Raw genomic sequence first — 25943 nt, 5'->3', positions numbered from 1 at the left:
CAGCAGCAGTGCTGTTACTAAGTTTATTTAGCATATTAACAGTAATGCTTTAAGAAGCACTTCAACCAACATGATATAACAATGTGCCAATACAGGAATTGTGAGACATTTACATTTGATCACTTCAATAGCTCCCAGCTCTCAACAAAACAGATTAATATGGCGGCATAATGGTTAGCACTGGGACGACGGCACGGAGGACCCGGGTTCGAATCCCGGCCCTGGGTCACTGTCTGTGTGGAGTTTGCACATTCTCCCCGTGTCTGCGTGGGTTTCACCCCCACAACCCAAAGATGTGTTGGTTAAGTGGACTAGCCACACTAAATTGCCCCTTAATTGGAAAACAAATAATTGGGTATTCTAAATTTATTTTTAAAAACAGACTAAGTTATGATGGGCAAGATCTAAAATCTAATTGTGTTACAAGATTTTTTTTAAACTGAATTTAACTGAGCTGAGGGTCATCATCTTATCCATCTCATGTTACAGACTTAACAACACTCAAGGTGTGTGACAGTGTCTTCCTACCTACCAACACTTGAATTCTCGAATGAATATAACAAAACCTTCTGCTAGAAAATCCCTTACGAACGCCATTTTAATTAAGTCCAACTATAGTTAACTGTTCATTTTGAATAACACAATGCACTTGGTAATGCTCTGTAAAAATAAATTGTAGATTTAACACTTAGACCCTCTCGACTCCAGAAACCTAGGTAGGAACAGTGATGACATTAATTTGTTTCTTCTTTACATTTAGGTCAGCTATATAGAAAAGCAGCAAATAAAGTTCTTGGCAAAAGTGAAAAACTGGAAGCTATCAGTCAAGCCTTACAACAATTGGCGACAATTAATTTACTTACCCACAGTCCATATCCAAATTCGCAAGACATGAACAATATCTAAGCTGAGATATTCAATCTGACATCTCCTCATGACATTCAATGACATAATCTTCATTGAGTGCCCCACTAACAACATCCTGGGAGTTACCATTGACCAGAACCTGAACTGTAGTAGCCATATAAACACTATGCCTACAAGACGAAGTCAGAGGCTGGGAATCCTGTGACGAATAACTAACTTCTTGACTCCCCAAAGCCTGTCCACAGTCTACAAGGCAAAAGTCAGGCATGTAATGGATAAGTGCTGTTACGAACCACGCTGATGTGAATTGCAAGGGCATCCCAAAACGCAGAAGTAGAACACAGGTTCATAGTGGTGTTGTGTGTTCTTTTAGTATTATGTGAGGAACAATGTACAACCGAGTGAGGAACAAACAAACACACACATGCGCCAAGGAGGACTATAATATGCTATGACACTTAAGTACACTGATGACTATAGGGGTGGCAGGGTGGCATAGTGGTTAGCGCTGCTGCCTCACAGTGCCAGAGACCCGGGTTCAATTCCGAACTTGGGTGGAGTTTTCACATTCTCCCCGTGTCTGCGTGGGTTTCCTCCGGGTGCTCCAGTTGCAGGAATAGGGCAAGGGATTGGGTCGAGGTAGGATGGTCTTTCAAAGGGTCTGTGCAGGCACAATGGGCCAAACGGCCTCCTTCTGCATTGGGTTCTATGATTCTGTACACATAATTTTACATTAAACTACCCCTTGGTCCCCAACTTGGTCCAGCAACACCTTATCTTGCAGCCCAAGAGTGGCAACCCGGGAAAGTAAGGCACCTCCAACCTTACGAGGTCCAGTACCTGAAAGTATCTAAAACCATTCCCCTGGGCAGCTCGTATTCATCCTTCAGGTCCTCTAATTTCACAAAGCTGCCCCCTATGAACAGGTCACCAAATCACTCAATCCCTGCCTACCGTTACCCCCTAAACTTCGTTATGCCTTCTCCTTATGTGTCCGAATTGAAATAAACTCCCCCCGAACCACTGCCTTCAGTGCCTCCCATAGCGTGGCAGCGGTGACCTTCCCTGTCATTCAGCTCCATATACCCCCTCCCCGAAAAAAAACAACCCTAACCCCCTCCCCTGCACCAACCACCTGACCACCCCCCCCCACTATGCTCCCATTAACGAGCCCACCCAGCTAGCATGGCAGCATCCGCCCAAGGCCTCGAAGCCTCCGACCTCCCCATGATACCCATCCACACTCCCTCAAGAAACTGAAAAAGCACCCTTGATGCTCTCCCAGCACCCCACCACCAAATCCAACAAAAACATTTGAAATGAGCCACATCTCTCCAAAAACGACCAAAAGAAAACAACTCCTCAAAAGTTCAATGACCTCCTTATCCTGCCAGTCCACTGTCCCTCAAAAACTCCCATCGCCTCCTCTTGCGTACCAAAATAGTGCCCTCAATTCTGGAAAGTCACCCAGAGACAGGCCGGGTGCAGCACTCCAAATCTCACCCCCTTCTTCAAGAGGGCAGCCTTGACCCGGTTAAAACTAGAACTCCTCTTTGCCAGTTCTGCACCCAGATCTTGTATTCCCACAGCTCGTTCCCTTCCCAGGTGCACTTCCTCATTTGCCTTGCCCACCGAAGAATCTTCTCTTTGTCCAAGAAGCGGTGCAAATACGTACATCACCCTGAGCCGCTCCCCCGCCTGTGGCCTCTTCATCGGCACCCTGTGCGCTCGGTCAACCTCCAGAGGACAGTCAAAGCACCCCCCCCAAATCAGCTTTTCCAGCATTTTGACCACATACAAGCCAACCTCTGCTCCTTCGATGCCTTCGGACATCCCCACGACCGCAAATCTGGCCTTCTGGAATGGTTCTCCAGATCTTCCACTTCTTCTTCAGCCTCTTTTGGGCCTCCCACCAACCCTCACCTTGGCCACCAACGAGGCGAGCAGCTCCTTGTGCTCCCTCACGCCTCCGGCTCTTTCTGGATCGCCTGGCCCTGGGACTCCAGCCTCTGCTCCACTCGGTCTATCCCTGCTTAGAGCAGCTCTGCCACCTTGGCTAGGACCTTCAGGGCTTCCCTTCTCTGTTGGCTGAACTTCTCATTTAAGAAGTCCACCAGCTGCTCCGTTGACCACTGGGCAGGCAGAGCAGGCCCTCTGCCCTCCACCATCTTAACCTGTGGCGCACAAAGACTTTCCTACTCCAACAGTTTCCTTCTTCGCGACCCACTCCTCGTTTGTGGATCCATCCACCAGGCACACCACACTTCCTGGCACTCCTACACCTTTCCATCCAAATGTTCTCCTCTCAGATGGGGAAAGGACCAAAAAATTAAACCTTGAGCGGGAGCTACCAAATGGGCGACCGCTCACTCCATGGCCGCCACCAGAAGTTAACAACATCCAATTTTAAGTAACTTCCAGTTAAATCCAGCAAACGATTACCAGATCAAGATTAAGATGGCCACGTCTGAGAAATAGTTCAGAACTAGGGGGGAAAATGCTGTTTCTTTAAGGAGACTATATCTGCAACTTGATACAGTTCAGATATTAGCGGTCTCTATCTTTCCTTATAGTTAGAGTTCAACAGATACATAATTTATTTCCCTTTGATGTTATTCACCTGCGTGTTGACTTTTGGCATGTACGTGTTTAGTTCATTATCTCTCCACTTTACTGCCTCTACTGCCCCATCTAAGCACATATGTAAAATGCTTCTTTTCCGCTGATTGGTAAATTTGCATCTGATCAAGAAAAATGCTTATTGTCACAAGTAGGCTTCAAATGAAGTTACTGTGAAAAGCCCCTCGTCGCCACATTCCAGCGCCTGTCACGGGAATTGAACCGTGCTGCTGGCCTGCCTTGGTCTGCTTTAAAAGCCAGCTCTTTAGCCCTGTGCTAAACCAGCCCCAGGCGGTTCCCCTCTGAGCCACTCACCACCCTGATTTGAAAATGTATCACTATTCCTTCACTGTCGCTGGGTCAAAATCCTGGAACTCCCTCTCTGACAGCACTGTGGGTGTACCTACACCACATGGGCTGCAGCAGTTCAAGAAGGCAGCTCACCGTCCCCTTCGCAAGGGCAATTAGAGATGGGCAATAAATACTGACCTCACCAATGATGCCCATATTCCTTGACTAAAATAAATACAAAGTAGCTCCCACAAACTGTTGGATGCAAGAGGCACATGGTGGATCTAATAGGTTGCAAAATTGCTTTCACACACATATTCATGTTACTAAATTTTGTGCAATAGAAGGGGCCTGGGTGCTTGCACGATTTCCAAATTGCAGATAGCGCATTTAAAACATGCTTGAATTTTTCAATATCAAGGCAGCATACCAATTTCTTGTTCTTGAAATCACTAATATAAAATTGTAACCCTGACCACTTCTGGTAAAACTCCAGGTACAATTAACAAGCAAACTTCTAACATGAAGTTCAAAAACATACAAGCAAGTTTTACCTTGTTTGCACCATGCCAGATGTCATTAATTAAGGCTGTGACATGTTTGAAAGAGCTAGAGATGTCTCAGATGAATTTCATGCCTGTTATAGCATTAAAATCAAGTTAATGGTCCAACTGGCACTCTGTTCTGCCTTCTGCAATTACAACTTCGCTTGATTCAAGCTTGTTTTACCAGAAGGAGAGACAAGAATAATTTGCAACAGTAAGTATGACTGTTCCAGCCAGCTTTAATTCTCAGTGAGATTCCGAAAGTCCAGTGATAAAACATTGAGTATATTCTATCTAATGATCATAATTGCTAAGCAATCACCATATTAAATATGGAAGGGGTTGCTGATACTGGAGTATCCCACCCTATTCATACTGGGGCAGATTTAACAATGCCAGAAATACAGTATAAATGCAGTTATTTCTAAGTTACAAATCAAAACTGCCAATACACCATCTACAATGTCTGGCAAGGTGGATATAAAAGCTACGAGCCAACCACTCAGCTTTATGTGACACTGTAGAGTTTGCTCCAGGATTCGAACAGAATAGAACCTATAATACAAGACATATATTACTTGTGTAGCTCCTTCTATTGTAACACGAAAACGTGTGCAGCAAAGCAGGAAGATTAGCACATTTCTGCATGCACACAGAATTCGCAAGTGAACAAGGTAAATTTATTCAATACACATTAACATCGGTAGCACTAATGAGACAGCCAAACAAATTCCTACTCTGCTTTAATATTTTAACATTTTGAATGCCTATGTGCAGCATGAGGGAGCTCACCACAAAGCTGTACAAAGACAGGAAAGCAAGCTAGAGTTTGATTTACATTGACTGCAGCCAATTGCCAGGAAATAATTAAGCTGAACTGTAACATCATTGGTTAGGTGTCTGTCCAGAGAATAAATTGATGACCAGGCCAATATTTTGACATTTATGTTTTATTCCAAAAATACGGTGGCATTCTGCAGAATACCCAAATACGACCAAGGTTGAGGCATGGCAATCATTATTCACGACAGATTTCAAACAAAATGAGAATCAACACAGCGCCAGTTACTCACCTGCTTAGGTCGCCTCAAGGTTACAATTCAATTATAAAGTCGCTTAAAAAAAATGATTCTGTTCTAACAGTAAAACAACTTTTCAAACCAGAAATACTAGAATTGGAATTGCAACACGAGCAACAGGCATTCAAATATCTGGTTAGACCAATTTTTTTTAAATGTTAATTCTTTTTCAATGATCGAATTTACATAAGCCCTTTTCTTTCTTCAACACAAAAAGATCTGCAATAGTCATGTTCTTCCACACCCGAGACCACAGAGGAAACTTTGAACATAAACTCTAGAGACAGGCACCAAACTGCATCATGTGAGTACATGCCATGTTGCGCTGTATCAATAACCAAAATGAGTTTTCCATAGTTAGGATGCTCCATCAACAGAAAAGTTGTCAAGTGGCAGCTGAAAAGAGCAGTGAAATGGCCATGATCCTAACTCTGCAAAATCTTAATGAGTTACTCATTAAGGTACAACAAAGTCTGACAAGGCCATTTTAGGGTTACAGTGACAATTGTACTCTTTTCTGCTCGACTCCTAGCTTCAAACAACAGAGAAATATGGGCCTGCTGGAGTACAAGACTGAGGTTTAACTCTTACAGTTCAACTTCTGCCTGCAGCAAAGCCTCAGCATCTTGCTAAATTGCCCTCTCTTTGAAAACTGACCTGTTGGTCTAAACTATCTCCAAAGTCTGCTTGTGCACTTGGACATTCCGCCAGAAACCAAGTGCAGGGATATTCTGCATCTCTAGCAAATAAAACAAATAAGCTGCAGTCACATATGGCATATCAAGACATGAGGAATAAAAAAGTTTCCCCAACGTTATCATGTAATCCTCTATGGTGTTATCGTGAGTCTGCCTTATTTATTGACACATGGTGGATGTGCTTATAGCAATGCAACAGAGCTATCACTCCACAACCTCCTTTGTTAAGCATAAACTAACCATCCTCCAAGTCATGTTTCTCTGCATCCAAAATGAAACTATTTTTCAGTTTCTACACATTAGTACCAAAAGATCCCCAAGCACGTACCATAACACACATTATGGCATTCATGTTACATGTTGAAATCTACATGAGATATTGTCATAATCCAAAAATGACACGAGAATACAAGGTTTAACAAAGCAAGATCAAAATTTAGTACTGTGGTCTAAGGGTTCTGATTTTTTAGGCAGCAATCTTAAATCTTATCAGATGATTCTCTATGTACTAATAATGAAACGGCTACCGGGTTAATCCCGCTGATCAAATATATTATATGACACAACATAAATAGGAGATAACCGTGAGGCTCACAAGAGCCTCTAATATCAGAGAAAACTTAAGAGAAAAACTTAAGGGAGGGAAGGCCAACAAATTTCCAATTCACAATGGCCTACATTCAAGTGAGGTAGCTGCATAGATGGTGGGTGGACTGGTTATGATTTTCCAAAGTTCCTTAGAACAATCCCAGCAGATTGGAAGTTTATAAATGTGACAATGTTACTCAAGAAAGGAAGGAGAGAAACAGGGAACAACAGGGTGGTAGGTGATTTTTAGAAGGCACTTGATAAGGTGTTACACAAAAAGGTAAAAGGCTCATAGAGTAGGGGGTAATCTAACATCATAGATAGGGGATTGGTTAACCGACAGGAAGTCTCATAAGCCAGATAAATGGGGCATTTTTAAGTTGGCAAGCTGCAACAAGTGGAGTGTCACAAGGATTAGTGTTGGGGCCTCAAATATTTACAATCTACATGAATGACAGACGAACAGACAGACGGTGATGGACCAGATTTGCTGATGATACAAAGCTAATTGGGAATGTAAGCCATGAGGAGGACAAGACAAAGAAGCTACAAAGCAACATGATTTTTAAAAATTCATTTATAGGATGCGGGCATCGCTACTTAGGCCAACATTTACTGCCTATCCCCAGTTGCCCTTGAAAGGTGGTGGTGAACAGGTTAACTGAGTGGGTAGAAAGGTGGGAGTATAATGAAGCAAATGAGATTAGGCACTTTGGCAATAATAGAAAAATAGACTATTTTTAAAAGGCACAAAACTTGTAAATGTTGATATTCAGAGAGATGTGGGTGTCCCCACACAAGAAACATAAAGTTAGCATGCAGGTACAACAAGCAATTGCGAAGGCAAATGGCATGTTGGTGTTTATTGCAAGAGGTTTGGAGTACAAGAACAAGGAGTTCGCGATAATTACAAAGGGTTTTTGTGAGACAAAACCACGAGTACTGTATGCAGTTTTAATCTCCATAGGACAACTTGCCTGGGAGACGGCGGTACAGCGAACATTCACAAGATTGGTTCTTGGGATGAGAGAGTTGACCAATGATGAGAGACTGCCCTTCCGAAGCTCCAGCTCTACCACTGGGCAGCTGCTGCAGAAAGGGTACAAGGATGGGTCAAGGAACCACGAGCAGAGTGGGTCAGAATGGAAGAGAGTTCCTGCACAGGGACATCGCTGCGAGTGCTGGCCACAACCCCACTCCCATTCCCTCCAGCCAGATACTCAAAGCCCAATGGTAGTGGACACACTTTTAACATGGAACCAAATGCAACAGTACTTTGGACTGACCGAGATGTTCACCATGGCCCCCATCTGCAAAAACCACATGTCCACCCCCGCAATAATGGATGGCACCTTTAAACGGAGGAGACAGGACAAGTGGACATTGACGGATAGGGTCATGTACACGGATGGCAGAGCAGGGAACCTGGGGGAACTCACGGATAAGTTCCAACTCCTGAAAGGGAACGAACTAACGTACATACAGATCAAAAACGTCCGCCACAAGGAAACAACGGCATTCCCCAAATACCAGGACACTCGTTATTAAACAGACTACTGAACATGGGGGAACTAGAGGCGGGGGACTGTGCAGGCATGCATGGACGTCTATTAGAGGAGGTACGCTCAACCCTAGAAGAGACAAGAAAGAAATGGGAGGAAGAACTAGGCAGGGAAATCAGAGGACGCTCACAGGGCAAACTTCATCTCCGTGTGCATAGGGCGGAGCCCAATGCAGCTAAAGGTGGTTATAGGGCAGGCCTAACTAGAACTAGAATGAGCGGATTCTTCCCTGAGGTGGAGGGCAAGAGTGAACGGTGCCCGGGAGGCCAGGCATACCACACCCACATGTTCTGGTCATGCCCCAGACTAGTCATGTACTGGACGTCCTTCTTTGAGGCCATGCCCAAACGTGGTGGTCTTTAGGGTCCAGCCAGAGCTCTTCAAGGGGACAACAAATCTTAGTGGGCATGATGGAAACAGTTGGCAACTGTTGCTTCCATCACCATCATCCACACCTTTTTCATTATAAACATGACATCTAGTGCAGTTAGATTGAACTCTACTTCTCATCGATGGCCTTGATAATCTGAAAGACCCGCTGTGTTTTCAGGTTCCTGATCACCCCAATCCATTGGCTGGAGCTTTGTCATTGTGTTGGGGGACATTAATGTCAATCTGACACTGTTAAGCTAGTAAATGTCAAGGTGCACTGGGCAGTTGTCCATAATGATAATGATTTTTTTTCATTAATATGTTTTGCTCACCTTCCTGATTAACACCTCAAAAAAACGCTGAAGGTCATTCAGGCGATTTGATTCACCTCGTATTGCACAGGTAGTGTCTTGACATTTGCAAAGCAACCTGGCTTTGTGAACATCGCTTCACAAGCGGCAACATTTTGGTTCCATCCATATTTGCGCAGACCATATCAGTGACCTATCTTGCTCTACTTTTAACCATTACATGTTTCACCTTTAAACATCAAAGAGCTGTAGAACAGTTCAGTTAGATCTTCATTAAGAATGTCTTCTGGTGCATACTCAGTCAAGACATCAGCCAATATTTTGGAGCCAACAACTGTCATTGCTGCTGTAACCACTGAATCTTTACCACTTACGATGCAGAAAACAATGCTATTGCTGGTCTTGAATCGGTCCAGCCATTCATTACTGTAGTTGAACTCCATGTAGCTTCTTTGGCAGGGTGACTCCCCTTTCCTGCAGAATTGGACCGGAAATGAGCATATTCACTGTTCAGGCTGCCATGAGCCCATTTGCAGAGCTACAACGTTGGGATAGGCAGACATCTTATCCTCATTACTGCTGGAGAGATTGTGTGTTTGCCGAACTCTATCAAGATGTTCACCTTATGTTTCATAATGGTGGACAGCCTGATGGTAGAATCTCCTGCTCCTTTACAATATCCATTTTTCACCACTGTTTTCCATTCGCTGTGACCAGTTCACACACTCGCCGGTCAACAGTACTTTTAAACTCACAGGTTTAGCCACACTCGCAGGTTTTGTACATCCTTTCACTGGGAGATCCCGATGCCAGAAGATTGCTTGCCAGTGCTCCACGATTTCCCGCTCTTGTACAGTCTAACTCTGCACTGATTGATCAGCATGGTCACATGACAAGCTCAGACAATTTAGGCTAATCAGAGTTACCAGTGCAGAATTTTGGCTCATCACAGGTACCGTTCAATGGGATTTGCTATTTTGCCATCGGGAATGGTTGACAACGTCCACGTAGTCGGAATTTTGAGTCCTTTGAATCATCGCGATTTCACAATAGAACCTTTGAAATAGAAGATCTCGAGACATGCTTTGCAAGGGAGGAAAAACATTAGAAAAGGTGAACAGAATGGTCTAAAGGATGAGTCTTGGAAGTTTTTTTTTTTAAAAGGCGGGCTAAGTGGCGACAATGTGCAAGAGTCAGAAGAATGGAACTGAAGCCATTTACAGCGTCTGGAGAGACAGTTACACCCAAATTATTTTGGCACTCTCAAGTCAATAGGATCTGTCCACAATAGTTTACTGAACACCCTTGAAGACCCAAGACTCCCCTTTCTCCTCTTATGTTGAAAACTCAAATAATTTAACTTAGAATCTATCTCAAATAGCAGAAGATGCACAGCAAATATAGCTGACATTGTTTCTGTTAGAAGCATGGAAGCAGATATTGAAAACTTCCACAGGTAGAGAGAGCACATTTACAGTAAGCCAAGTCTGAAACCACAGGTGACAATTTTTTCTTTGAATGGTTGAGGTGTTCCATTTGAGAGACGTATAGCCAGAGGTTTTCTCACCTGCACAATCTCAAAACCAACATCGGGCAGTAGCCAGCAGAGTCAATTATTGGACAAAATAATTAGCTATTAATCTTTAAAAGAGTAGTTAACATTTTTGTATGGATACAGGAGGAGAGGAACAAAACAGAAAAACACAAGAGATTAATCAGCAATACAGAAGTAAGTGTTCATGCAAGAGATTTGTCAATGAATGAACTTCTCAGCTTGTGCTTCAGACTTGATAACTGGTCTGGGCCTGAGCCTGTGATACACTCCACCACATTACAGAATCAAAGTAGCCATGGTATATATTGACACAAAGACCTTGGATGCTGGAAAAAACAAATGCTGCCACTATCGAACAAAAAGATGCAGAATATGACCCAATGAGTGATCCAATGTTGGTTTAATTCCAAAATCTAATATGGCGTCTTCTGAATAAACTTGGAAAATTACCATCTGCAAAACTTGTTATTTTGCTTGGTATTGTGAATGCTCACTCCTGTTGTCCAGCCATTGCCTGCTTAAGAGTCATCTTCATTATGTCACTATTTCTCACTGTACCCACTGTAAATTGTATGATCTATGAAAAGGCTGAGACACGTTTCACAGTCTCCAAAGTTAAGCATGGAGAAAGGTAACAGATAAAGAAAGGTAATAGCAACTAGAAAGATCCTGCAATGAACCATTTTAAGCCTTGGGTAAGTATAGACTGAGGAAGGTTGGTGCAACTAGAATACTCCTGACAAAAAAAAGGAATTGCAGTTACACTGATACCAGAGGTTGAGGTCATTTTGAGGTCTATATACTATATACTGGCAAGACTGATCTTTGGGAAATATGAACTAGACTTAAAAGAATATTATCTATAGCAGAGCAACGGAGACACATTAGTACCGTACAAATAACTCTTCAGGTAAATTGAGAATTCCTCTGTAGCTGCAGTAATTATCCACCTCGCACCCAAGTGCCAGCTTGGCTCAATTGGTAGCATCCTTTCTCGAGTCAGAAGTTAGTGTGCTCAAGCACTATACCAGAACACGAGAACCTTACCTCTGATGTTTCTTCATGCAGTATTGAGGAAATGTCATTTTTAGAAGGAAGCGGAAACCAATATAGGTGGCTCAGTTGAATATAATAGACAAAATGGAATAATTCAAAGAACTTTTCCCAGTATCCTGACCAAAATTCCCCTTCGAAATATCACAAATACAGAATACGTCATTTATTTCAGTTGCTGTTTGCCAGGCCTCATTTGTATTCAAATCAGTTTACAACATTTTGGCTATGTAACAGTGACTATTCTTCAAAAGGTAATTCATTCCGTACTTGAGGCCGTGAGATTGCAATGATGCAATGTATAAATTCCACTGAAAGAGGTAACAGTAAAAGGGTTTGCATTATACGATGCTTGGTTGCAATTTTCAGTAAGGAATCCTTATACACATTGCTGAACAAAAGGCACTTTGAAAGAAGAGAAGTGCATTGAGGAACATATAGGAGTTCATCTCGTACCTTTCATAGGCAATTAAGAGTAGTCACTGAAACTATTCTATACGATAATAGGTCAGCCAATGTGCACACAGCACTGTTCCCCAAACAGATAATGACAGTTTGGTAGAATTGGAGCAATAATTGTTCAATTCTACCTGTAATCGTAAAATAATACTTTGCGTTTATACAATGCCTTTAGCATAGTAAAACACCCAAGGCGCTTCAGAGGAGCATTATCAAGCAAACTTCAGCATTGAGGCCTGTAAGGAGGCATCATGGAGGTCGGTTCTATGGGGGGTCTTAAAGGATGAGAGGGTGACATTTAGGAACGAAATTCCAGAGCTACGGGTCTCAGCAGCTGAAAACATGGCTGCCAATAGAGCAGTGAATAATCATGCATGCACAGTTGGCCAGAATTCAAGAGTCACAAAGCTGGAGGTAGCTGCAGAGATAGGGAACGGCAAGGCCAGGACCTGATCTGAAAACATGAACTTTAAAAACCAAGGTTTGCTGATGGACAAGTATGACATGCAGTGCAGCAGAGCTTTGAATGGGGTGAATTTTATGCAAGGTGGGAGATGGAGGATGGGAGGAGAGAATTGGAATAGTCAAGTCTGAAGAAACAAAAGATTAGATTTATTTTAGATAAGCATCAGAAGGTGCTCAACACATTTAGGATGAAGCACTTTACATTTTACTTTTATAATAATAATCACTTGTCACAAATAGGCTTCAGTGAAGTTACTGTGAAAAGCCCCTAGTTGCACCATTCCGGCGCCTGTTCGGGGAGGCCGGTACAGGAATTGAACCCGCGCTGCTGGACTTGTTCTGCATTACAAGCCAGCTCTTTAGCCCACTGTGCTAAATCAGCCCCCTGGGGAATCACCTCCTCTCAGTCAATCCCAAAGAGTGTGCCTGCGATCATGAGCTTGTCTATAGACAATGGGAAGGATAAACATACACTTTACTGTTGGGTGACAGTGTCAATTTGTCACCTTAGAACAGTGAAGTGCTAATGCAGATCAAATTGACTGATAAACATAAATATTTGGAGATTTAGCCACAAAACAACTGACAAGAAGTGCATGACAAGGTATGTATGTCCTCGAGTCCTTGAAGTGCTGTTGGCTCAAAGTTTGTGCCCATCTTTTATGCAACAGTATTTTTGAGCCTCGTCAATCAGATTTTCACCCTTCTACAGCTATGAACAGACCCAAATAAAAGTTACACTTCCTAATCTCCATTTTTATGTGGTACTCGACAGGGACAACATTCAAAGGCACAACCATCAGGTTCTAAAGTACGCTCATAACACTTTCATCTTACACAGCCTCCGTAAGGTCAGTTTGATTAGCCCTGAATCAGTAACATGTTTCTCCAATCAAACTTGAAGAACACCGAAGCCTCAAATGTAAAATTCTCATATTGAAACCCCTTCATGGACTGGTCCCCCTGTCTGTCGCCTCTAGTCATACAACTCTCCAAAAACTCTGCATTCCTCTAACTTTTGCTGTAAGTGCATCCGCCCACTCTACTGGTCCACCAATGATGTATGTGCCATCAGCCATTTGGAGTTCTAATCTCGGAAATAGCCAGCCTAAACTTCTCTTTCCTCTTTTAGGAGCTTGCAGAAAACCTACCTCTTTCACCACACTTTTCGCCACCAGCCAAGGGAAACATGCTTCCTGCACCTACCCTGTCAAGTCCTATAGGAATTCTGTGTGCCTGAATGAGATCACATCTCATTTTCCCTCTGTGGCAAGTATACCTTACCTTAGAAAAGGAGACCAAAACTGCACTAAATACACCCATCGCTCTACGTAACTGTAGTGAGACATCTTTATTCCTATACTCAAATCCTCTTGTAATAAAGACCAACATATCATTTGCCTTCCTAATTGCTTGCTGTACCTGTACGTTTGAGAAATCGGTCTAAAGTGGATAACCTCACATTTCTCCACATTGTATTCCAGATTCTGCATTGTAAGCCTCAACTTAGACTTGACCCGAACTTCTTTGCAGAACATGCCAACACTGATATTAGCAATTGTGTCTGGTGAGTCAATTAAAAATGTAATTTTCGATTTATATAGAAGCAAAAAGTGTCAAACATGCAGCAGCCATTTAATAGTATCTGCTCAGCCAGGTGGTCACTTGACGATCAAGAAGAATATTTTACTAGTACACCATTAATTGGAAAAGTACAAAAATTTTACACAAATTCTGCAGAGAACTCATTCATTCAATTTCAAGATTCTCATTAACTGTAAGTGACAGCAGTAAGAATCGGACAGAAGCTTGTATACAGAAGGGATGGGTTCGAGTGATGGGGGGGGGGGGGGGGGTCAATGGACTCATCAGCATTCACCCAACCAACTCAAAAGTAACAACATAATTTTGAATTCTTATATTGTTGCTTAAATAACAGTTCTCGTCACACACACACACACACACACACACGCACGCACACACACACACACACAAAGTGTTTAGGGGCAAGAAAATCAATGAAGACCAAAATCTATGTAGCAAGTGGTAGTGCTTTTGAATGAGAATTCCAGTGGCTGAAAAAATGGCTGAAAAAAAATTGGCCTCCAATACTGAAACAGAATAAAAAGGCTGAGGTCAAATATAAATCCAAAGTCACAAAAACCTAAAATATAGCTAAAGACGTTCTCTCAAATTCGACGGGATAAAGGTATGAAAAGATTTGAAAAAGCATCAGGATCCCAGGTTATGGGGCAAGGAGAGCTAATGGAGCAGAGTGAAAGCACTGAGGTGGGTGTGTTGCCAGCATGCAAATCAGAGAAATCCACACAAGGGTCCAAATGGGAGGAAGCAATGCAAAATGTGAAACTCTCAGGAGGAAAGGTAACACGTCTTACTCCATGTAGAGATAGCTAAAATAATCTCCACAAAACCCTCCTTTTTTGTTGTTGAGATTGGCAATCATTCTTACTAAAGATCGAGAAATTACTCAATTATTACTATCTCCATACATTTTGATAATTTTTGAAATTATGGTATACAAGAATGGTTCCCGTACGAAAGATGGGAAACAAAAAGAATCAAGGCTCACGGTTCATGTGGCCTATTAGCTTGAAAATAAAGTGTCATTTCATAATTTAAAAAAAGACAACATTCTGGTTTCACAAAGCAGCCAACAAATGATGCACTCAATGTAACTTAAACCGTGATACAAACCTTCGAAACAGTTCTGTTCAGCTAAGATACATACATACAAGCAATAATATGAGTGAATGCATAAATCGCTATTATTCTACTTCCCAACAGCCCTTCAGTCATGCAGTATTGAAAAAAATGTTGATTACACATTAAAAGACTTGAGTCATCTATAACATCTATATATTAACAGCAGAGTATTTGCAAGGCCTTCTTACTGAATGTACTGAATGTAGTATTCTCCCATATAGTTAAGTTTACTGCAGAGAATAACTATAATAGCACAGCAGCCAAATGCAAATTCACATGGTATAAAAGCAAGCCTGTACCTGCAGCATGAGTGGACATGACTACAGAAATATTTCTGAGGCTTCAGCAGAGACCAGCCACAATCCCTTTCCCTCCCTCAAATTATCTCCTTTAATTTACTTGAGGGAAAAAAAAATCACTGGGAGTAAGATGAACTCAAATATCTGTAGCATCTAACCGCTAAGAGAAAAACACACTTTCACCAAAAATTGTCCTACCAACATTTATTTTTAGGATTCAGTCGTTAAACTGAAAAGAAAATACATGCAAGTCACAAAATTCTTTGATAATCCATGTTATCTACAAATGCAATGCATAATCCAGCACTTCCAATTTCATTTGAATTGTCTTACCTACAGGAACAGAATATTCAACAAAGGCAGCTTCATTTCAGAAAGATATACTGATAGTGCAATATTTGCACAAAACGTCCAGATCAAATTTTTGCATTGTTGTAGTTGCAACACAGAACACTGTCAGACAGTCATGTTCAATTTATTTCACTTTCGGATGCTAAAATGTCCAGTGCATCTATGGCTGATTCTACAGTTAGCCATTTCCTCTCCTAGATATACTGCTCAATACAACTCAGTCGGTAAAAATGCCCCATTACTCTCGAGACACGTCTGACAATTTTAATATCTTCATAGAAGATCCCCTTTACTCATTATATTGTATACAAAGTAACATGATAAGAAGATATCACGACACTCCTCCACAGATGTGACCTTGATTATTTCAAAGAACTAGTCAGAATGTTCTTCCCACACACTCACTCCACATATACCGTGAAATAATCGAAGAACACAACAGCAGTGCTCTTTAGTTTATTCTCAATGGGTGTGCCACCCACGTATTTCCAGAAATCAGCCAGGATGATGCATTTTCACACATATCCATCAAACTTTTAATTTTTTAAACTTGTGTATGTAATGCCCCCACCTGACTCTGGGGCAAATAATCAGTATCATACATTGTAGCTAACGAAATTTGTGGCAGAGAATTGCGTTTTCCCGGTACTGCCATTCTTGTCCCAATAGTATGCTGTCAATGACTAATGCAAATAACTTACTGCAATTCTTATATCAAATGCATTGTGACTATTCACAAATCGTTTGCTCAATCTGTCCAAATCCTCCTCAAAATAACAGCAATGTAATTTTTAAGAGTCACAATCGCCGGTTTTAAATGATTAAATGCTGTGGACTCATTTTGAAACATCGTTGCTCCATTCGCCAAAAGGCAAATCCGAGACCGATGCAATATTACGCATTCGCATTACCTTCATATTCATCTCACCTCCAAAATGTATTATTAATACCCATTTACGGTAAACGCAATTAGGATTGCATGGATCAATGAGCATTTCTCAATGGAAGTCATCCCATAATACTCCAAAAGCTAGAACGGGGGGTGGGGGGGGGCACCGATCATCTCATATGATTCATTCTCACCGCTGCGCCATTTTTATGCTAACTGCAGAGCGTTCAGCACCTGTGGTGAGAACAGCTAACTATAAACTCGAATGCCGTTTTTGATAGATACGAAGCCACACATTGACTTCGGTCAGACAAGACCCGCGATGAGAGGGGTTTTTTTAAAAATCCATCACTCATCTCTCTCAGTATCTTTGCACTTGTTCCAGCTGCAGGAGGACACGAACGCCCAACGCTCCTCCTAGCCAATCTTGCATTACCTTGATCCCCATTTACTCGATGGAGAGGACCCTCCTCCACCAATTTAGACCCAGGGACATTTCCACCAACATTTCCGCACCCCCCAGAAGCACACATTTTGTTTTAATTCCCCTTTCACCCTCCTCCGCAAACACACACACACAATACCTCCATACTTGTCCCAGCTGCAGGATGTGAATGACCGACTGCCAGATCCACACCGAGGTCCTGCAGCAGCGGTTGTAGCCGGTGCCGCCGGGCCGCCTGCTGCTCAGTCCCTCCACTCCCCCGAGCCCCCCGCCGGCGTAATCCTGCATGAACCACCTGAAGCTGAGGATCTGCACCAGGACGGACGGCACCAGCACGAAGAAGAGCGTCAAGCCGAACCACCAGTAGTCCTGCTTCAGGTAATAGTCGGCCGCCAGCCAGAGGTCGGTGCCCACGTCCGAGAAGAAGACGAGCAGCGCGATAACGATCCAGAGACAGTCCAGGACGGGATGGTCGCCCCCTTTCAGGTTACACAGCGATCTCCTCAGGCAGGCGCTCCGGCAGCCCCAGTAACACGATGAGGTGTTGCAGCAGTGGCAGATGTGGAAAGAGCTGCTGGCCTCCGGCCCCCCGTCCAGCTGCTGCTCGTCGCCCCCCTCGGTCACCGATTCGTCCAGGTTGTGCAGCTGGGCGAAACCGGTAACCCCCACACCGTCGGATTTCGCGGCCATCTTGGCGGGTGCCTGGCGCTCTCAGCTTCCGGGGTTACCCGGCCGAGCGGAAATGGGGGGGGGGGGAGGGGGCGGCTGATCTCACTTCCTGGATACCGCAGGGAGGGGGCGGGGCCGGGGGCGGGGCTGCCGGTGAAGGAGACTCAGACCCCCCCGGGGGGGTGGGGCAGGTCGGGTCATCAGCCACAACAAGTTCAGGGACTTCACTGTTACCCAGTCACCCTATTCGCACCTGTAACCTGCCCGCGCGCCCTCGCAGTGGCAGCAAGCCGAGTCCACAGGGCAGCCCCAACTCACCTACCCCAGTACACCTTTACTGTCATCGAGTGCACTGCGTTGAACCCCCAAGGTGTTTTCCCATTCAGAAAAATGGAGACTGCAAAGTTGGAGGGTGCCGCGTTTTGAGAGGTTTTTTTCTTTGCGAAATGCACCCGAGGTCGATTTTTTATTTTAAAAAGGTATATCTCATTCCGTGTTGAACTACACTGACTGTGATTCTTGTGGCATTGATTTGCTTAAACGCCCACCAAGCACTGCGAAGATACAATCGCTTCCCTCATACTTGCGGGACAACGGATTAAAAGCCTTGCACCAGTCGATGGTGACAGAGCCATCTTAAAATACAGTAAGAGATCGTGGGAACTGCGATGGGAGTGTGCGACAAAAGTCATGCAAGACTGACTGCAAAAAGTAACAAGTTGCTGCTTTGCAGACCAGGATTTTCTCACTCGCTGTACTTTCTGACCTTGGCTCCTTGTCTAGCTTGCACACCTTGCAATTTGTTACAAAACAACTTCGATACTTTATTATTAAAAACAGTAAATGCAGGTCTGGCAACATCTGTGGAGAGGGAAATCAGTTAATGTTTCGAGCCTAATATTGTTCTTTATTTGGAAGGAGATTGAATATTTTGATTTAATCACACCTTGATATAATATTTTATTTCAGAGACGTCGCCTCCACAGTGCAGCACTCCCTCAAGTGCTGCACTGGAGTGTCAGCCTTGAATTTTATGTTTTAAGTCTTGGAGCAGGACTTGAACATTTCGATTCAGAGATGAGGCCTGCCAATTGATGTATGAATGACAGTTAATCAGTTAGAGACCTGATCTGGAAGCTTGGGTGGGCATAGTGTAGAACAACCTATGGAAAGGGTGTAGAATAAGAGTATAGAATAGAGTAAAGAGAGTATTGTACAATACATTTTTGAAATTCTTATCCCCTTCTCTAAGGCAGACGTGTATCTCCTTGTGCTATCATACATTGAATCAGGTGGTCAGGTAGTTCAGTTGGCTAGATAGCTGGTTTGTGATGGGGAGCGATGCCAAAAGCGTGGGTTTTGTTCATGAAGGCCCTGCCTTCTCAACCTTGCTCCTCACCTGAAGTGTGGTGACCCTCAGGTTAAAACACCACCAGTCAGCGCTCAAAGCGGAGAACAGCCTACGGTCCTCTGGGACTATGGTGACATTTGTATACATTGCACCATTAGAGTTCTGTCATTTTAAAGAGTTATTTCTCTATTTCTAATTAGCCTTCAAACTTTAATTAATAGATACAACTCAATACAATTGTCACTCAAATTATGATTCAATTAATTAAAACAAAATGCAGATGCTGGAAATATACAGCATGTCAACCAGTATCAGTACAGAGAAAAGACACATTATACGCTTCAGGACTACTTTGTCAACACATCAGGTGTGATCCTTCAGTCAGAGCTACTCCAACATCGGGTTACATTGGATATTTGAACCTGTATTTTCTCTTTCCAGATGCTGACTGGCCTGTGTAGTTCCAGAATTTTTTGTTTTTTCCAAAGTTTCTCCATGGTTCAGCTTGGTGGGACTGCCCTCAGCTGCTTAAAGTCTAGTCTATTTAATCTTAACCAAAGCATTTCAAGCAATGACGTTTTTTACCAACATCACTTTGGGAGTTCCAAAGATTCAATCTTGGCTCTCTCCTATTCCTCAATCATAATGCTTCCCTTGACTGATATTATCTATTACACAGAATCATCTTTCACATATCTGCTGATGACCCAGGCCCATCTATTTCTTGTGCTCTTTACGCTTTTATGGTGTCTTGGAAATCTCCATTTGTGGGCGACATGGTAGCACAGTGGTTAGAATTGTTGCTTCACAGCTCAGGGTCCCAGGTTCAATTCCGGCTTGGGTCACTGTCTGTGCAGTGTCTGCACGTTCTTTCTATGTCTGCGTGGGTTTCCTCCGGGTGCTCCAGTTTTCTCCCACAGTCCAAAGATGTGCAGGTTAGGTGGATTGGCCATGCTAAATTATCCCTTAGTGCCCAAAAAGGTTAGGTGGGGTTACGGGGATAGGATGGAGTAGGGTGCTCTTTCTAAGGGCTGGTGTAGACTCGATGGGCCAAATGGCCTCCTTCTGCAATATATATTCTATGATCTCTGATCCATTTTCTTTTACCCCATCTTGGACTCAACACTCTGGAATTTGCTGCCTGAACTTGTGACCTCTCCAGCTCTCTCTCCCATTAAGACACTCCTTCAAACGTATTTCGTTGACCAAGCTTTTAATTACCTATCCTAATATCTGCTTCTTTGGTTTGATGTCATTTTTTATTTATTCCTCTGTGAAGCACCTCGGTACAGTTTTCTATGCCAAAGATGCTACATAAAAACAATTTGTTGTTTTTTTAACCTGACCTCTTGGATGTTTCTATGCAGTTCTATCGTTGAATGCTCAAACAAAAAAAGAGCTGTAACTTGAACTATTTGTGACAAAGGCACATATCTCCTCTTCTAGCGTCCACTCAACTCATTTATTGCTGAATTTACCTCTGTTCAATGCAGGTTGCCAGCAGTTTCAAAACAATAAATTGTGTCCTCAAATCATTTTTTAAAAATTGCTTGTCACCCCATCAATTAATCTAAAAGACCTAAAATAAAATCATTGAATTCATCCAGGATCAAAGATGCTTTCTGAAACAGAGAGATAAAGGAGATTGATGCTGCAAGAATTGGATCTATGTAAAAGTGAACAGCGCAGGTTTTGTTTTCTCTTTCCGATTTATTCTGTTACATGCACATGAAAAGAGCGAAGGGGCTGAGAAAAGAAAGAGAAAGCTAAACGAGAGACAGATTAGCAGATCAAAACGTGTGAGAGAAGCTGAAAACACCAACCGAAGCCATGTGTAAAAGGCACAGAAGTGAGAAATGAGAACAGGTGGATCACCATGGAAGCTAGCAGTCTGAAGGTTGGTTTTTAAATATAATTTGGCAGTTACATTTCTTTTCATGAATTACAATTGATGAATATATTCATAAATTCTCACTTGGCAGTCAAGGCATTCTGCTAAATTATTGGCTAAATCTTCAGTTCCCAAATATTATCGACATATTTGTGTTTTTTCATTATTAACAAAGAAAACAGAACAATACAGCACAGGAACAGGCCCTTCAGCCCTCCAAGCCTGCGCCGATCATGTGTCCTATCTAGACCAACTGCCTGTATCCTTCTGTACCCCGTCTGTTCATGTGCTTATCCAGATAAGTCTTAAAGGTCGCTAACGTATTGGGAAGATATTGAAAATATAACAGTCGAAGCAAAACTGAAGTTGTGTGATTTAAGGAACATATATCAATTTTTCTGCTAATTATCACTTAGCAAGTAATTTAAATTTTAAATAATCTTGCTTGGTTTCTAAAAACCCAAAGCAAATATTCTCATTGCTAAGAATGAAGCCAACAACAATAAAAGATCTACATTTATATTTCCCCTCAACTCTTCACAATAGTAGATTGTGTTAGCTGAATATAGTGGCACCCCTATTTGCAACCAGAATGGAAATGGTTGGCTACTTCCCTGTCAATCACACGTGCAACTCATCCTGCTATTAGTGACTGGAATTCATCATACATTTATAAATTGTATGTAACTGTTGACCACTCTTTGCATTTTGCTAGGGAAACAATCAATTTATATTGTGTACATATGCATTTGTGATCATCTTGACTTTATTGGTACGCATTGGTGTTGTTTTAGTCATGCGTTCTTCAGCCAGCAGAGACTTTTTTTAAAAATAGACACTGTTTTCTGTAATGTATTAGATTTTGTTTGTTGTAAAATAGACTGTTTGCCAGAAATCACAACAAATTATAATTCAGTGGCTGAAATAGTGGTGTCAATCATGTGACAGTAAGCACTAATACTAACGAAAACTTTAAAACATTGTGAGAATCTCTACTTATTGTCTTAAATGTTCAAAAATAAATTATACGAGTTTGTATTGTTTGCAAGGGAATCGTCTGTAATTTTTAGATAAGAAGAAATACTGGTCCATATGACCTGGCGATGCTTGACCTGGAATCAGTACCATCAGGAAGAGAGTTAAAATACAGAAACCATGTGGCACGTAGATAAGAACAGAGAGGATCTGCGAGTTCAGAATGTTCCAGAAAGAACTGTGCCTATTTTTAAAAAAAGTCTCTGCTGGCTGAAGCAAACTGTGCCATATGGATACGATTGCATAAGCGGACCCCCTGTCCATGTAGAAGATGCTGCCTGCAAAAAATTGGCTAAATCCTTTCAAGAAAGGGACTGGAATTCTGCTTGTAAGAACAAAGGACAAAGAACAATACAGCACAGGAACAGGCCCTCAGCCCTCCAAACCTGTACCGGTCATGATACCAACCTTTGCCAAAACCCTCAACACTTCCTTGTGCCGCATCCCTCTATATCATCCTATCCATGTGTTTGTCAAGATGCCTTTTGTAGACAGTCCAACTAAGGAAGGGGCGGTACTGGACCTGGTATTGGGGAATGAGCCCGGCCAGGTGGTAGAAGTTTCAGTCGGGGAGCATTTCGGTAACAGTGACCACAATTCAGTAAGTTTTAAAGTGCTGGTGGACAAGGATAAGAGTGGTCCTAGGGTGAATGTGCTAAATTGGGGGAAGGCTAATTATAACAATATTAGGCGGGAACTGAAGAACCTAGATTGGGGGTGGATGTTTGAGGGTAAATTCAACGTCTGACATGTGGGAGGCTTTCAAGAGTCAGTTGAAAGGAATTCAGGACCGGCATGTTCCTGTGAGGAAGAAGGATAAATACGGCAATTTTCGGGAACCTTGGATAACGAGAGATATTGTAGGCCTCGTCAAAAAGAAAAAGGAGGCATTTGTCAGGGCTAAAAGGCTGGGAACAGATGAAGCCTGTGTGGAATATAAGGAAAGTAGGAAGGAACTTAAGCAAGGAGTCAGGAGGGCTAGAAGGGGTCACGAAAAGTCATTGGCAAATAGGGTGAAGGAAAATCCCAAGACTTTTTACACGTACATAAAAAGCAAGAGGGTAGCCAGGGAAAGGGTTGGCCCACTGAAGGATAGGCAAGGGAATCTATGTGTGGAGCCAGAGGAAATGGGTGAGGTACTAAATGAATACTTTGCATCAGTATTCACCAAAGAGAAGGAATTGGTAGATGTTGAGTCTGGAGAAGGGTGTGTAGATAGCCTGGGTCACATTGAGATCCAAAAAGACGAGGTGTTGGGCGTCTTGAAAAATATTAAGGTAGATATGTCCCCAGGGCCTGATGGGATCTACTGCAGAATACTGAAGGAGGCTAGAGAGGAGATTGCTGAGGCCTTGACAGAAATCTTTGGATCCTCACTGTCTTCAGGTGATGTCCCGGAGGACTGAAGAATAGCCAATGTTGTTCCTCTGTTTAAGAAGGGTAGCAAGGATAATCCCGGGAACTACAGGCCGGTGAGCCTTACATCAGTGGTAGGGAAATTACTGGAGAGAATTCTTCGAGACAGGATCTACTCCCATTTGGAAGCAAATGGATGTATTAGTGAGAGGCAGCATGGTTTTGTGAAGGGGAGGTCGTGTCTCACTAATTTGATAGAGTTTTTCGAGGAGGTCACAAAGATGATTGATGCAGGTAGGGCAGTGGATGTTGTCTATATGGACTTCAGTAAGGCCTTTGACAAGGTCCCTCATGGTAGACTAGTACAAAAGGTGAAGTCATACGGGATCAGGGGTGAGCTGGCAAGGTGGATACAGAACTGGCTAGGTCATAGAAGGCAGAGAGTAACAGTGGAAGGATGCTTTTCTTTTTCTTTAAATATGTTTTATTGAAAATGTTTTCCCAAACAACAATTTTTCCCCTCTTACAACGCAAACACAACAATAACAATACAGAAATTTTTAACAATATTACACAAGTAACAAAACCCCTTTATCTTTGACCTAAACTAAACTAACCGCCCCCCCCTCCCCCCCCCCCCTTTCCCCCTGGGTTGCTGCTGCTGGTCATCTGTCTTTCCTCTAACGTTCCCCTAGGTAGTCGAGAAATGGCTGCCACCGCCTGGTGAACCCTTGAGCCGATCCTCTCAGGGCAAACTTTATCTGCTCCAGTTTAATGAACCCCGCCATATCATTTACCCAGGCCTCCAGTCCGGGGGGTTTTGCCTCCTTCCACATGAGTAGGATCCTGCGCCGGGCTACTAGGGACGCAAAGGCCACAACGTCGGCCTCTTCCGCCTCCTGCACTCCCGGCTCTTCCGCAACTCCAAATAGAGCTAACCCCCAGCCTGGTTTGACCCGGGCCTTCACCACCCGCGAAATCACTCCCGTCACTCCCTTCCAATATCCTTCCAGTGCCGGGCACGCCCAAAACATATGTGCGTGGTTTGCCGGGCTCCCGCCACACCTCCCACATTTGTCCTCCACTCCAAAGAACCTGCTCAGTCTTGCTCCCGTTATGTGTGCTCTATGTAGCACCTTAAATTGAATCAGGCTAAGCCTGGCGCATGAGGAAGAGGAATTTACCCTGCTTAGGGCATCAGCCCACATACCCTCCTCTATCTCCTCCCCTAGTTCTTCTTCCCACTTTCCTTTTAGTTCGCCCACCAACTCCTCCCCCTCTTCCCTCATCTCTCGGTAAATCTCTGACACCTTGCCCTCTCCGATCCACACCCCTGAAAGCACCCTGTCCTGTATCCCCTGTGTCGGGAGCAACGGAAATTCCCTCACCTGTTGTCTAGTAAACGCCCTCACCTGCATATATCTCAAGAAATTTCCCCGGGGCAACTTATACTTTTCCTCCAATGCTCCCAAGCTCGCAAAAGTCCCATCTGTAAATAAATCTCCCACCCTCCTAATTCCCAACCGGTACCAGCTCTGAAATCCTCCATCCATTCTTCCTGGGGCGAACCTATGGTTGTTCCTGATTGGGGACCCCACCAGGGCTCCCCGCACCCCTCTCTGTCGCCTCCACTGTCCCCAGATATTCAATGTTGCTGCCACCACCGGGTTCGTGGTAAACTTTTTAGGTGAGATCGGTAGCGGTGCCATCACCAGCGCCTCAAAACTCGTCCCTTTACAGGACTTTCTCTCCAGTCTTTTCCACGCCGCTCCCTCACCCTCCATCATCCATTTACGTATCATTGCCACATTGGCGGCCCAATAGTAATCGCCCAAGTTCGGTAGTGCCAATCCTCCTCTGTCCCTACTACGCTGAAGGAACCCCCTCCTTACTCTCGGAACTTTCCCTGCCCACACGAAGCTCGTGATGCTCCTGTCTATTTTATTAAAAAAGGTCTTGGTGATTAGTATAGGGAGACATTGAAATACAAATAAGAACCTCGGGAGGACCATCATCTTAATTGCTTGCACCCTGCCCTGCAGCGATAGAGGCTGCATGTCCCACCTCTTGAAGTCCTCCTCCATTTGTTCGACCAACCGTGTCAGATTAAGTCTGCAAGGTTCCCCAGCTCCTAGCGATCTGAATCCCCAGGTATCGGAAGTTTCTTTCCACTTTCCTTAGAGGCAAGCCTTCTATCTCTCTACTCTGGTCCCCTGGATGTATCACAAATAATTCACTCTTCCCCATGTTTAGCCTATACCCCGAGAAATCCCCGAACCCCCTCAAAATTCGCATAACCTCTATCATCCCCCCCGCTGGGTCTGAAGCGTATAACAATAGGTCATCCGCGTATAACGAGACTCGGTGTTCTTCTCCCCCTCTAATCACCCCTCTCCATTTCCTGGAGTCTCTCAACGCCATGGCCATGTTCAATTGCCAACGCGAACAACAATGGAGACAGCGGGCATC

General features: G+C 43.4%; 1 protein-coding gene and 1 long non-coding RNA gene across 2 annotated transcripts in view; one reads left to right on the top strand and one right to left on the bottom strand.

Annotated features, from left to right (window-relative positions):
* Window positions 1-17901, bottom strand: part of LOC140410665 (XK-related protein 6-like) — a 70695-nt gene extending 52794 nt beyond the window's left edge. Inside the window, exon 1 of the mRNA XM_072499046.1 lies at window positions 17312-17901. Coding sequence (XP_072355147.1) covers window positions 17312-17862 — 551 coding nt within the window. The 5' untranslated portion in view covers window positions 17863-17901. The remainder of the gene's footprint in view (window positions 1-17311) is intronic.
* Window positions 17902-18043: 142 nt separating this feature from the next.
* LOC140410663 (uncharacterized) lies at window positions 18044-22126 on the top strand. The gene is made up of 2 exons (XR_011940703.1): window positions 18044-21089; window positions 21259-22126. It is a non-coding gene; the product is annotated as an uncharacterized lncRNA (long non-coding RNA).
* The last annotated feature ends 3817 nt before the right edge of the window (window positions 22127-25943 follow it).

Source organism: Scyliorhinus torazame, chromosome 4 (assembly GCF_047496885.1).
Source record: "Scyliorhinus torazame isolate Kashiwa2021f chromosome 4, sScyTor2.1, whole genome shotgun sequence".
In the NCBI taxonomy this organism is placed as follows: domain Eukaryota; kingdom Metazoa; phylum Chordata; class Chondrichthyes; order Carcharhiniformes; family Scyliorhinidae; genus Scyliorhinus; species Scyliorhinus torazame.
This window is presented reverse-complemented; position numbering and strand designations above follow the sequence as displayed.